This window comes from Nuphar pumila, chromosome 6 (assembly GCF_984573655.1).
Source record: "Nuphar pumila chromosome 6, dmNupPumi1.hap1.1, whole genome shotgun sequence".
NCBI classification, from domain to species: domain Eukaryota; kingdom Viridiplantae; phylum Streptophyta; class Magnoliopsida; order Nymphaeales; family Nymphaeaceae; genus Nuphar; species Nuphar pumila.
The window spans coordinates 14,383,404-14,396,695 of NC_143254.1; the positions used below are offsets into that span (position 1 = coordinate 14,383,404).

Below are 13,292 nucleotides of genomic sequence, written 5' to 3' on the forward strand. Positions count from 1 at the left end.
TGAAAATCTGGTTTGTCGAGTGGTGGGGCCGAGTCCCTTGCCACCCAATGCAGCTCTGACAATTCGAATCCTTTGAAACTCGAAGAGAGTATGTAGAAGCTCTTCCTGAATCAGATTCGGACGTCCACGTCCCTCGATTTGATTTTTTTTTTATAGGTAAGTCGGGGTTAGGCAGACCCCTACTAGTTATACAACTATACCATTGGGTTTTGAACCTGCAACTTCCTAACACAAGGTTATGTGCACTAGCTCCTCCTACCAGACAAGCGGAGCCCCAGTTGGTCTCAAGTTGACTATTTAGGATGGCCATTGTGTCTCTTCTTGAAGATTCAATATATAATGACTCGACTAGTTCTATCAACATACAGTTTCATTTTTTATAGGAAACATGATGACACTCATGATACCGGCCAGCTATCAAGTAAGCTCCTAAAGAGTCTCTTATTGTAAAACGAATTTGCCATCAATTAGAGAGTAGGTCATAAATGCTATAGATGTTCAATTTAAGCCACAATGGAGGGTGATTCCATCTCTCTGCATTCCTCCACTTATTAATAATAGGATGGCTACAACTATGACTAGTTTGCAAAATATAGTCCCTAACTGAGTTAAGACAGTGATAGACAATTTGAGACCTGAATTTACTTGAAGCATCAAATATTAGCTGGTTAAGGGTTTGCCATATTTTCCACACAATTATTTGAAAGGCTACTAACCAACATTGATAGATGATCTTATATATGTTGAAACCTATTCTTAACCCAACGTATGAGCTCATCCTTCATTTGCAACTGAGGTACTCTCCAACGTCCAAAAAGAAGGGTAATCTTTTTCCAAATTTGAGCACAAACAAGGCAAGTGAAAAATAAGTGAGATGATGTTTCAATGGCCTTATGACACTTGCTAACATTATTGATACCAAGCTAGATCAATCTTTCATGACTAGGGAGCCTTACAGAAACTGCTAAACATAATGTAATTGCAGCTCTTGGCAAGAAGTTTCTACACAAGATAAACTTCACTCAAGCAAGGGGCTCACCTGGGACGCTATACAATTGCCAAGCGGATGAGATTGAGAAAGATCTAGCTTTAGTCCAAACAAGTTGATCTTGCAAGCCAATGTTCCACGAATGATGCTGCAGGATTTGATGGATGTCTTGTGGTAGCTGTGAACGATGGTGAAGTGCCACACAGTGAGGAGCTCTAGAGTAGTCAAGGACATTAGCCCAAGTCTGGCCTGTAATTGGCCAGAAAAGGGTTGGCCTGGCACGGCTCAGCATCAGTGACTTTTGATCAGCCATTTTCCAGCCTGTCATGGCTGATTTTTTTTTTTTTTTAGCCATTTTTTGGCCAAACACTGGCCACAAAATGGTCTTCCTGTATGTCATGGCAAGGAAGGTACCAACCAGCCATTTTTTGGCCAGAAAAAGCTGGGAAATATATAGCTTTAAAAAAAAAAAAATCTATCCAGCCAGCAACTGGCTCGAAAATGGCAGGCTTGGTACTGTTCTTATTGGAAGGTACCATGCAGCCATTTTCTGGATGGTGACTGAACAAAATTAAATTTCTTTTAATTCTTTTTTATTTTCTTGGTTTTTGATGACAAAAAACTAGGTTTTACTAGTTTTTGATCATCCAGACAAGAATAAAACTGATTTTTTGGCAAACTGGGTTTGCTAAAAACCTGGTTTTGCTCTTTGTCAACCAAACAGGGTTGACTACCTAAAATCAGGGATTCAAAATACTCATAATTGATGACAGCATGTTTATTAACTCATTTTATTAATTTATTAGTTTTTTTAGTTTTAAATAATTAGTTTAATAATATGAGACATATTTTTCTTTAGCTTTTTAAATTATTAATCATTTTCTTATTGTTACTAAGGGTGCCCTTGTAAAAGTTGCATGATCCTTTATTAACTCTTCTCTCTCTATCTATCTCTCTTTGTGTGTTATCATGCATTAGGGTAAGTTTGGTTGCATTTTATGTGATTTGGAATCGCATGAGATTTAAAAAGTGAGTCTCATTTTAGCAATACCAAAATGCAATTAATCATACAACTTTTTTGACACATAACTCAGTAACTCAAAAAACAAGTCTCATAAAAAATGAGTTAGTACAAAACCCCAAAATGGGATTTAAAAATTGAATATATTTTATGTGAGATTTACTTTCTCATGGAGTCTTATGAGAATTGAAATCTCGTAAAATTTTGAAAGTGAATAAAATGATTATATTTCTTTACCCTTTTTTTTATGATCTGTCATTTTATACAGTATGTTGATGGCCAAAAAATGGCTATAATAAATTTAACCCTTTAAAAGAATTAATCTCCTACGTTAAGCATAACCATCTCGGCCACTTTCTAGCTAGTGAGTGGCTGAAAAATGGCCGGTATAAACTTCGTTTTTCAATAAAAAATTAACCTTCGGTCAGAAAATGGCTGGCATGAGGTTATCTGTCTCAGACGATGCCATCTTACTATTTTCGGCCAATAGGTGGCAGAAAAAAGGTTTGGCTTTTTTTTTTTTCAAATTATTGCAAAACAGAAACCAGATCAGTCAAGCACATGAAATCCAATGATTTTGAAAATCAGCATCCCCAAAAACTTGGTTTTAAGGCAAAAACCTTGGTTTTGCCTCTTATTTTCCAAATAGGGTCTGCCTGTTTCTATTGTTGTTTCTTGAACAATTCTCCTCATGTTTTTTTTAATGTTTCATACTTTTTTGCACCCAAGCATTTTTTGAACACTTGTTTATCGCGTCATGCTTCACATATTGCTTTTCACACCTGCTTGTTACTTCCGTATGGATCTAAAACTTGGTGACTAGATCCACATGCATAAAGGGTATGTTATGAAATTCTTATCGCAGTTTAGAACCACAATAGATTTTCTCATATGTAAGTGGTCAACTTTCTTCAACGTAAGGTGGTTCCATGAATTGCTTTGATGTATAGCAGGGAGGCAAACAGTTTGGATTTCAGATCACAAAATACATTGGGAAGTCAGATTGTATCGGATTCAAAACAGCCAAAATTTGCAAAAGTCTTATCCTGAGAAAGTCGAAAAAGATTGATAAAATCAGTCATTCACAACCACTTATGAAGGATTTATTGAAAAGTTAAAGGATTAGCAATCCTTTTTAGAAATAAATTGCATTTGGTTTTATACATACACAAAGAAAGTAATAAAAAAACAAAGGAGATTTCTTATTTCTTTTATCCCTTAGAAGCCGTGTGAGATGAAAGTCTCATGCATGCTTTTGAACGAGGTAAAGAAGTGAGGAATACTTTTTTCGAGATGAAAGTCTCATGCACAATAGATTTTCTCATATGTGTGTAAGTGGTCAACTTTCTTGAACATTAGGCACTTCCGTGGATTGCTTGGATGTATAGTAGGGATGCACACAGTTTGGATTTTAAATCACAAAATACATTGGGAAGTCAGATTGTATGGGATCCAAAATAGCTAAAATTTGCAAAAATCTCATCCTTGAAAAGATTGAGAAAGTCCGTCATTCACAACCACTGATGAAGGATTTATCGAAAAGTTAAGGATTAGTAATCATTTTTATAAATCAAATGCATTTGGTTTTATACACAAGTGTAGAAAGTAATAAAAAAAGATTTATTTCTTTTTATAAAAGTTAAGGATTAGTAATCATTTTTATAAATCAAATGCATTTGGTTTTATACACAAGTCAAGAAAGTAATAAAAAAAAGATTTATTTCTTTTATCATTTAGGAGGGTTGCAAGATGAAATTAAGTCTAATGCACAGTTTTGAATGAGAGAAAGAAGTGAGGAATAATACTTTTTTGGAGATGAAAGTCTCATGCACAATAGATTTTCTCCTATGTGTGTAAGTGGTCAACTTTCTTAAACGTTAGGCAGTTCTACAAATTGCTTAGATGTATAGTAGGGAGGCAAACAGTTTGAATTACAAATCACAAAATACATTGGGATGTCATTGAATTACAAATCACAAATCACAATATATCGGGATCCAAAATAGCCAAAATTTGCAAAAGTTTTATCCTGAGAAAGTAGAAAAGATTGAGAAAGTCCGTCATTCACAACCATTGATAAAAGATTTATAGAAAAGTTGATTAGTAATCCTTTTTAGAAATCAAATGCATTTGGTTTTATACATACGCGAAGAAAGTAATAAAAAAACAAAGAAGATGAGTTCTTATTTATTTTATCACTTGGGAGACGCGCAAGATGAAAGTCTCATGCACAGTTTTGAATGAGAAAAAGAAGTGAGGAATACTTTTTTTAGATTCTAACTCTCCTACTCTAGTTTGTTGTCTTTCTTTCTATAACTTTGAATGTAGCTGCTATATTGAGAATCTCATTGCTATTACTCAAACAAGCATGAAATGTATCCTTCCATAAGTCAAATCAAATATAGAATATTGAAATAATGTATAGTTTCGGTCCAACGACGATTCAAAAGGGGCCGTTTCACAACCGATTCAATTTATTTTTTAACATTTTTTCAAGGGGATTAAAATTTTGTTTACTACTTTTTATTATATAAGACACGTGTGATAAAAGGTTGTAAATCTTTCACAAATAATTCAATTTGATTCAATTCTTAGGTTTTTTAAGAAACCAATCTACATTTAACAACATTGAATTTATGCGTATGATCCTTGCTTTCCGTTTTACAGAGTTAATGTGTTCAATTACATAAAAGAAACGTATTATGATAATATATATGATTACTCTAAGAGCAACTTTATGACCTATTTTAGTAAATAATCAGCAATTTAACTGTCAACCAAGCATCAAAGCCAGTTTTCTTGATCTCCCTTCACCTAGTTTCCAAGAAATCAGGTTTTTTACGTGCCATGCAAATGCCTACAAGTAGGGGTGTCAATGGGTTGGGTTTGTCTCCGACTTGTACCATACCCTATAGGGTTAGGGTTGGGTGATAAATAAGGCCTGATTAAAATTCGGGTCAGACCCGAAGGCATTAATATATGGAGCCGAGTATGGTTTGTGAAATTTCATACCAAAGCTGGGCCTGACCAGAGTTACGATTAAGATCCACAAATTTTAAATGTAAAAATAATAAAAAATATTATTTTTGTGGGTATGGTCTTGGTCTGTTTCATGTAATCCTTATAGGATTCACGTATGGTTTATCTTATGGTCAGTCCGATTAGATCAGGAACCGGACCCGGTACCATCATCTCAAGTCAGGTTTGAATCTGGTTCTAACAGTATCCAAACCAAACCCGACCCGTTAATAAGGGTTCACAAAACCAAGTCTATTCGTCTCGTACCGTTTTTCAGATATTTCCATATCTTTTGGCAGTCGTGTCTCGCTGTTCGAATCGTTTCCTGGCCATGATTCGGCGAAGCCCATCATCATAATCTTCTCCGAACTGCCCAATTTATGATCCCAAGAAAGGTATGAATCAGCTTTTCTCTCGATCCCCCATTGTTTCTCCCCTCTTTTTTCCTTCTTACCATCCATGACCCAGTTCCCCATTTCATTCTTTTTCTTCAATAGAAGGATCGGCCATTGTTTTTCATCCAACAGAGGTGTGGTCGATTCTTTGTAATGAATTTACAGAATGAAGTCGTTGTCTTTTTCTTGTTTTCTCTTTGTTGGTCGTTGTTCTTTCATTTTATAGCTTTGTCCTATAGCTTATGATGATTGTGGGTACCATATATAGTGTTTTACGATTTTCTTTCTCTTTGTGGAATTGAATTTTGATGATCAGAATGGAAAATTCAAGGTTCCCATTTCTTTATTTTTTTATTGTGATATCAAAGTTTTAAGTTTGCAGATTGACCAAGTTGAGCTTGGGTTTATGTAGCCATTTAGTTTTTGTTCTCTTTGTTATTTACGTGTGGTTCTGATGATTGGTAGTAAGAGGAGTCAAGGATAGGAAAGATCCACGTAGAAACAAAGATAAAGATTATCATTTTCTCTTTCAAGATAAAGATAGGAAAGATCCACGTAGAAAATTCGAAGTAACCCAAGTTGGAGTACCTATCTTTCAAGAAAAAAATAATGCTCTTTGCTAAAACTATCCTGGTATTTCTTACAAACTGCATAGAATTAATGGAAATCATGGGTGAATTTGAGCTTTCCAATTGATGCCTGTAGAGATGAATAAAGATTGAAGATGTGCTTGATCTGGACATTTGATCAAAAATGGAAAAATAAAAGTTTATCTGTTGCTTAATTAAAGACGGTTGAACTTAAAAATGTTACATGTAGAGTTTGTTCTTTGGATAATGTAAAAAGGAATGAGCCAAAAATAATGCTATGATCCAACAACCAGTTTCCGATCCCTAACATGGATGATCCCATAAAGTGAATGGACGGACAGGAAAAGGGGTGCATAGGGGAGATGTGAAGCTTAAATTTGGTTTCTCTTATTCATTAGATAGTTTGTTCCATTATTTGCAGTTTGCAGAGTCAAAGTTCAAAATAAATGGCTAAAATCTATCTTGTTTTGTTGCAGCTCTTCACTGAAGAAGTTATTCATATAATAAAGCAGGGTTGAAGTTTCGGCAATTAAAATTGCAACAAAAATGTCAGCTCCTAACGATGAAAAGGCATCTTCCTATGTTCAGGTCACTCCTAATCTGATTGACACTTTTTTCTTTTCCTTTTTTACACTTCCCTTCCATTTTTAGCAACAGCTTGATGCAATTTCATTTTACAGTAACTGCTTCCTCTCTCTAAATGATGTTTGAATTCTTAAATCTAGTGCCAATGAATGTTATTGATAATTATTGTTGGTGGCTATTGCTTTAATTTTTGTGTAAAACATGTATTAGACGTGCACAATATCCAGTCTGACATACAACTCCTGCACTCCAAATTTATTTTAAACGTGCAGTTTAAATTAATTGTTGTAGGCTTGAGGCTGTTGTTCCTTGTTATTTTGTTTTTTTTACTCTGGAACTTTTTCCTCTTGGGCGGTTTTCATTTCTTCAATTTCTTCTAAATTATTTTGATTTTCATTGCTTCTACAGTTAACATCCCATCTTTTTGGAGAGCTTCTTGACTCAGTAATCATAGACATTGCATCTGAATGCCACAGAGTGGCAAAGCTAGGTCTCGATAGTAATTTGGATGATGAAGAAGAGGAGCTAAGGCTTTCAGCACAAGCTCGGGCAATGGTTGCAGATCCTAGCAATAGTGGGGAATCCAATGGAAAGTATATCTCTGACATATTTGGACAAACACATCCAACTATTGCCAATGAGATATTTGAGTGCATGAATTGTGGGCGTTCAATTATGGCAGGAAGGTTTGCTCCTCATTTAGAGAAGTGCATGGGAAAGGTGAGTTCTCCTAACTTTACAGTCTTCTATGTTCTCATCTTGTTTGTTTTATTAAATTGCTCAAAAGTAATACAGATATTCATGATATGATCCAAGTGTAATGAGTAATGACACTTCAAGAATGGAAGACTGAATTCCAGCTTCGTCTTGATTAGGCCCAACTCCCCATGATAAATGGAGGTAAAAGGGGAAATTTACTCAAAGACCTCTAAAAATATACCTAAATAAATAAATTATAGTCTAAAGGGATATGTTTAAATACTGCAGAACCCCATGTCCTGAACGTAAAGAAGAAGATTTGTAAAGCTTGCACTCCATGCATGTGGATTTTGTTTAACATCATCCAAACCTGAAGTACATAGCAAATGAAGAGAACCTGAAGCACCAAACATGCATGTTTGGATGTTGATATGATCACAAATAAAACAAGGAATTGAAAGGATTTGTGTGGTAACATATATAAATAGTTAATGTAGATGAGCTTCTCTATGAGCTAAGACCAATTTTCTTCTGATGTGCCATTCTGTTTATGCAATTCAAAGAGGGGGAAAAGAAATTGCAAAGAAATCATGATGTGTAATATGACAAACCTATAAACAATTTGGGAATGATAATGCATTACAGAACTGAAAAAGAAACACAAGAATTAGAAGACTCATTTTTCCACCATGCCATTAAAATTGGGAATCAACAAAGACACAAGCATGTGACTAGAACGTTACCTAATATTATCATCAGTTCTAATTTGTCACTATACCTTTAAATGGTAAATTGCAGTTGTAATCGCAGATATAAGATTTATGGTTTATGGCAATTTTGCAAGTATCTGAGAATTATGAAGCACACTAGAACCAAAGGAAAGCGATGGGAAAGACATGCCTGGTCTACTTTAGAACAGAAAAGATCTGCTGATTTAGCATGTATCCAGACAAGTTCTTTTTCTTCGAGCGATTGTAGGTGTCCTTTTCAATCAATTGAAAAATCATGTCAGCATGATGGAACTACTAGTTCTACAGGAGAATCTTGACCGAGCATGATATACCTGCCAGCTCTTGGAATTAATCATGTTCCTCCATTTCAGGATATCGCCCCCTCTTGAAGCCTTAATTCCTAAGTAGACTAATATTATTAGTTCATTGTTCATTACTATGTAGGACATAGGTTAATCTGCTTGCATTATCTGCACTTAAGCCATGCCATCTGATGCTGCCATTTGTCAATGGCATCCTCGTTTCAGAAGCTAGTAGGGAAATTCAATATCTTAATATCATTGAATATTCATCCTTCTAAATAGAAAATTTATAAGTTGCATAACTCTATCTAAAAGGAGCTAATATTTCTTGAAGAATGAGCTGCAGTCAAGGCATCTGGTGAAGAAATCACTACACTTATACAAGTATGACAAACAGGTTCCTGTTTCTCATCCAAAAGAACAAAAATCTGTTGAGGCTAAAGGGCTATGCATGTGAAATTAGAGGCATTTGTCTCTGGTCATAAATCTAAAATTAAGTCATTATTCATGGTTATTCTGAAGCAAGGATTTAAAAGGCAAAGGAAAGCCAATGCAAGGCAGTAGTAGTTTGAGGCGAAGCATTGGCCTCAAGGGTACCTCAAGGCATAAAGAAGTTTGAAATGCACCAATGTAAAAGACTCAATAATAATACTAAAATAATAATAATAATAAGATGATGATGATCTTTAAAAGTTGCTTAACTTGAGATTAAGTGAAAATAAATTCAAATAAGTGACATATTTCAGTGAAAGAATGAAGCTGGAGTGGTGGTGTTTACATTAAAAACTCCTGCTAAATAACCCTTTGACTGCTCCTTAAGATAGATACTTTGTTGTCCAGAGTAAAACAATATTCAGAAACATGGCATGGATTGCAAAGAAACCATTAGTCCTATGATCACATCTGGAACTATCAAAACTTTCCTGTGTTTCTAAAATCAACAACATTTATTTATGCATCTTGATATTGATAATGCTTGGTTTAAAATAAAATGTTTAAAAAAAGTTCACTTGGAGCAACTCTTTGGCTTCCATGACTAGAAATGTAGATCATGTATACAATCAATGTTTGCTTTAACATCTGTATGCAAGTACAGCTTTTCTTTTCAACCTCTTGATTCCTACTACACTAATTGCATTGTGGGATCAAATGGTCATTCTTCTTGATGTCCCTTGCTGAGATACAGGGTCGGAAGGCACGGCTAAAGGCCACACGCAGTACTTCAGCTGCACAACATCGACAGTCTCGTGGCAGCTCTGTTTCTGTATATGCTGCCTATTCCAATTCTGTGACTATGCAAGCCACTAGTAGATCTGCAAATGGAATGATTAGCATGTCATCTGAAGAGTATCAAAAAGCTGGCACAAACCAAGCCAATGGTGCTTTAGAAGAATCATGAAGGCTATGTACTAAAATGTTTGTATTTGAGTTGGAAATTTGAAATGAACTTTGTAAAAGGTCATCCATATATGATTCGGCACGCTGTGCATTCTTTCTCCTTCCCATGACAATTCAGTGGTTGGTTCGTCTACTACAGAACATCTTCATCATCAAACTTTGAAAACTAGATGGGGTCAACTTCAGGAAGGTCATCGATATATGATTCGGCATGTAGTGCATTCTTTCTCCTTCCCATGACAATTCAGTGGTTGGTTCGTCTACTACAGAACATCTTCATCATCAAACTTTCAAAACTAGAGGGGGTCAACTTCAGGAATCCTAGTTCTTCAGTCTTCCTATCTAATGCTATAACACATATCCATTTGATAGCCTATAATCAAAGGAAAAAGCACCACCACATCACCCAGCAAGGGATCCTAACATAAAAATATGCTGCTCCTTTGATCATGTAAAACCCCATAAGCTTAGACAGCATTAATAGGGCATTGTATGGAAGAGTTCAGTTATAACCCGGGTATGACACATGCATGGAATTAAGGCCATGGAGAATGTAGCTGCATTTGGATTTTGTTCACTTAAAAAGTGGCCTCACTTCACTAGGCTGTTGCAAAATGAGTTGCACGTTCATACCTTTTGCATAATTTGTGTAGTGTTAGCAAAGACTGCATTCAAATTGGCATTTTTTCCTTCTTTTATGTTGGATTGGAGTCTTTCATCAAGTCTAAATCTCCTAAAAGCAGAACTTTGTGTAAACCAAGCATATTGCTTTCTACGTTGTGTATTATGAGTGAGAAGACAAAGAAATCAGATCAAGCATCTGAAGATGCGCAGCTCAACCATTTCATCGATTGTTTAAGCCATAATGATGTTGAGGATTGTCCATGATGAAGAGTAGGATAAAATAGGACAATCTCTCTCTCTCTCTCTCTCTCTCTCTCTCTCTCTCTCTCTCTCTCTATTAACGCGTAAGACCTTTATCGGTATGGTCTGTCACCAGATCGCTTAGAGGATTTCTGCCTCAGCCCGTGCATCTCTCCCACTGATGATGTCTTCTATCAGCATTGTAAGCTTTAGCAGAGACCACTAGGAGGTTCTGAATTTAATGTGATGCATTGCATGTTACCAGTATCTCAGCTGTTTTGCAACAGACTGTGGATGGAGCTTGCAAATGCTCATCCATCTTGAAGAGCTTGCTTAAGTGGCACTACTGCACAAAGACGTGAGATCTTTGTGGGAAATTATGAAGTTAATGGCAAGAATACTTAGCTATGCCGTTGGACTGATGAAAGAGAATAGCTGAGGATACTTCCCTCTGGTCAAGCTTATATGTTATTGTAACTTACACCATGGATTTGAGCTTGAATGAGGTATCTGGATAGTTTGGTCTTGGGTCACAGGTTCGAATCACATGGGGGTTATCCCCATGGTTGGAAGAAAAGAACATAATATAATATTAGACTGGAGGTATTGACAACTAGGGGTGCAAACAGGTTGGATTTAGGCTATCCAAATTCAAATATGAAATGTAAACAACAGTAGATCGGAATCAGATTTGAAGAGGTAAGGTTGAATCCGAATAGAAAATACATGTAATACTGGAGCCAGAAAAATAGAACAAATTAAAACAAGCTATTTACATGTAAAAAATTCAATCAGGTTGGACTTTGATTCGTATCAACTCCAGATCTGACTTATAATGTTTGATTCAAATCTGAAAGTAATCCAATTGAATATATCCTAATCCGATCTGAATGCACATTCAGATTTTACTTAAAGGATCTATATTTAAAATTAACATGTCGGACTGACTCAGATTGAATGTCTGACCATATCTAATCCGTTTGCAGCCCTATTGACAACTCAAGTTTAAAGTTTTTTTTTTTTTAACTTTGCTGGTTCCATCCTGGTGGGCAAAGGAGACAAGGGGCTTTTACACCAATAAGCTCCTGAGTGAGTGAAATGGTTTTCCCTAATTATCCAAAAAAGGAAAGTATATAAAAAATCCTTTGGATGAATCCAAGATGATCTCAAATTTTTACTCAAGCCAAATGCAGATAGAAAGTGCCCCATTTTTTCTGGTAGACGAGTTGAGAGCCCATGAAATTAATACCGGTGTTTTAGAGAAAATGCAAAAAAGTACAATAAACATGATATCTAACTGCACCCATGTGTTCAAGTCATGGTGACAAGTTTTAAAACGGTAAAATGATATCAGCAAAATTCTTGTGAGAAATTAAAATTTTCCCTTTTTTCATTTTAATGGGGCAAAAATATCGGTAAAAATAAACAAAGATCAAGAAAACATGTAATCAATAAAAAAAAAAGGTCATTTTCAAAAGATATACCTGATAAAATAGTAAATGTCACAGCAAAAACATGATATTTTCAAAATATTGTGAGATTTTGAATGGTTAACAAAATCTCGTGCGATATTTTCGTCACAGCAAAAACACTGGTTTTAAATCTTGACAGCTGCATGCTTCCCCTATAAACTAAGTCATCACAGTTTTCTCTTCAAAAGTCCCATTTATCTTTTCTTTTTAACTCCAAAGATACAACTGATTTTATAAAATTTGCTGCATGACAGAATGAGTATTTAACTTTCAAGGCAGATACTCATAAAGAGCAAAGAGGCTTTACTAGCCAGTAAAGCCTTCATTTTCCCGTGGTAATAATACGGTTAGTTCGCACTCTCGTGACCAAGGTATCTCAGGTTCGAATCCCATGGGGGTCATCTCCCAGCTTGCCTTCATAAAGAAAAAAGAACAAAAAAAAAAATGAAACCTTTTGAACTCCAAAAGTATTGCACATAAGAGGACCATGCCAAGTTGCTCGTGACACTATTTATTTAGTTTCTCACAAAACATGCTGATAGGAATAGTGCATGATGATAGAACAATAGGCGCTACAGCCAAGACCAACAGTGAATACCAAGTAGGGGTGCATACATAGATGAGATCTTGGACAGTGGCGACCCTGAACCAGGCGTACGTCGGACCGGGCTGCAGGTTGACATGGATCCAACCCGTAAAAATAAATTCAAAATTATTTACAAATGTCAGCAATATTTTGAAAATATCACAATTTTATTGCAATATTTGGAAGCTTGATAGGTTCGCCATCACGATACAAATAATTCCTTGATATTTTCTCAAAAAAAAAAAAACTTAGAACGCATAGAAGGATTTTGCTCGCAGAGAATTTCTTGAGAACTGTATTTAGCAACTTGCTTTTAATACATTCCTACTTTCATAAATTATGTAGCCAAAGAAAATGTTCACTGCAAGTTTACGTCCCTCTAACTCTTTCATTTGTATTCCTTTTTTTTTGCCATTGCTTCACCATTATATTAGGATTTATAAACAATATTTACCCATTACCAGAATGGTTATTAAATCCAGATTTTGCATAACAAACTTAAATTATCGCTTCTCTTCCCCAATCTTACCCCAATTTTAACCATTGAATGTGCTCTTTTTTCATTTACATGTATATTTTTTTACAACTTTGTAAAAGTTGGTAGGGCTCAGGATAGGTTGGCATGACTGCGCATGCGTGTATG

General features: G+C 35.4%; 1 protein-coding gene across 1 annotated transcript; it reads left to right on the top strand.

Annotated features, from left to right (window-relative positions):
- Positions 1 to 5,309: 5,309 nt before the first annotated feature.
- On the top strand, positions 5,310 to 9,827 carry LOC149834050 (SAGA-associated factor 11-like). The gene is made up of 4 exons (XM_090009945.1): positions 5,310 to 5,422; positions 6,489 to 6,600; positions 7,006 to 7,317; positions 9,516 to 9,827. Exons 2-4 carry the CDS (start codon positions 6,559 to 6,561, stop codon positions 9,726 to 9,728), a joined length of 567 nt encoding a protein of 188 aa, XP_089866071.1. The 5' UTR covers positions 5,310 to 5,422; positions 6,489 to 6,558; the 3' UTR covers positions 9,729 to 9,827.
- Positions 9,828 to 13,292: the final 3,465 nt, after the last annotated feature.

What these genes read in the sequence shown, in the direction of transcription:
- LOC149834050 (XM_090009945.1), top strand. Translation starts at nt 6,559, where the DNA reads ATGTCAGCTCCTAACGATGAAAAGGCATCTTCCTATGTTCAG. An exon ending in AGGCATCTTCCTATGTTCAG is followed by an intron (nt 6,601 to 7,005) that starts GTCACTCCTAAT and finishes TTGCTTCTACAG; the next exon opens with TTAACATCCCATCTTTTTGG. An exon ending in TAGAGAAGTGCATGGGAAAG is followed by an intron (nt 7,318 to 9,515) that starts GTGAGTTCTCCT and finishes GCTGAGATACAG; the next exon opens with GGTCGGAAGGCACGGCTAAA.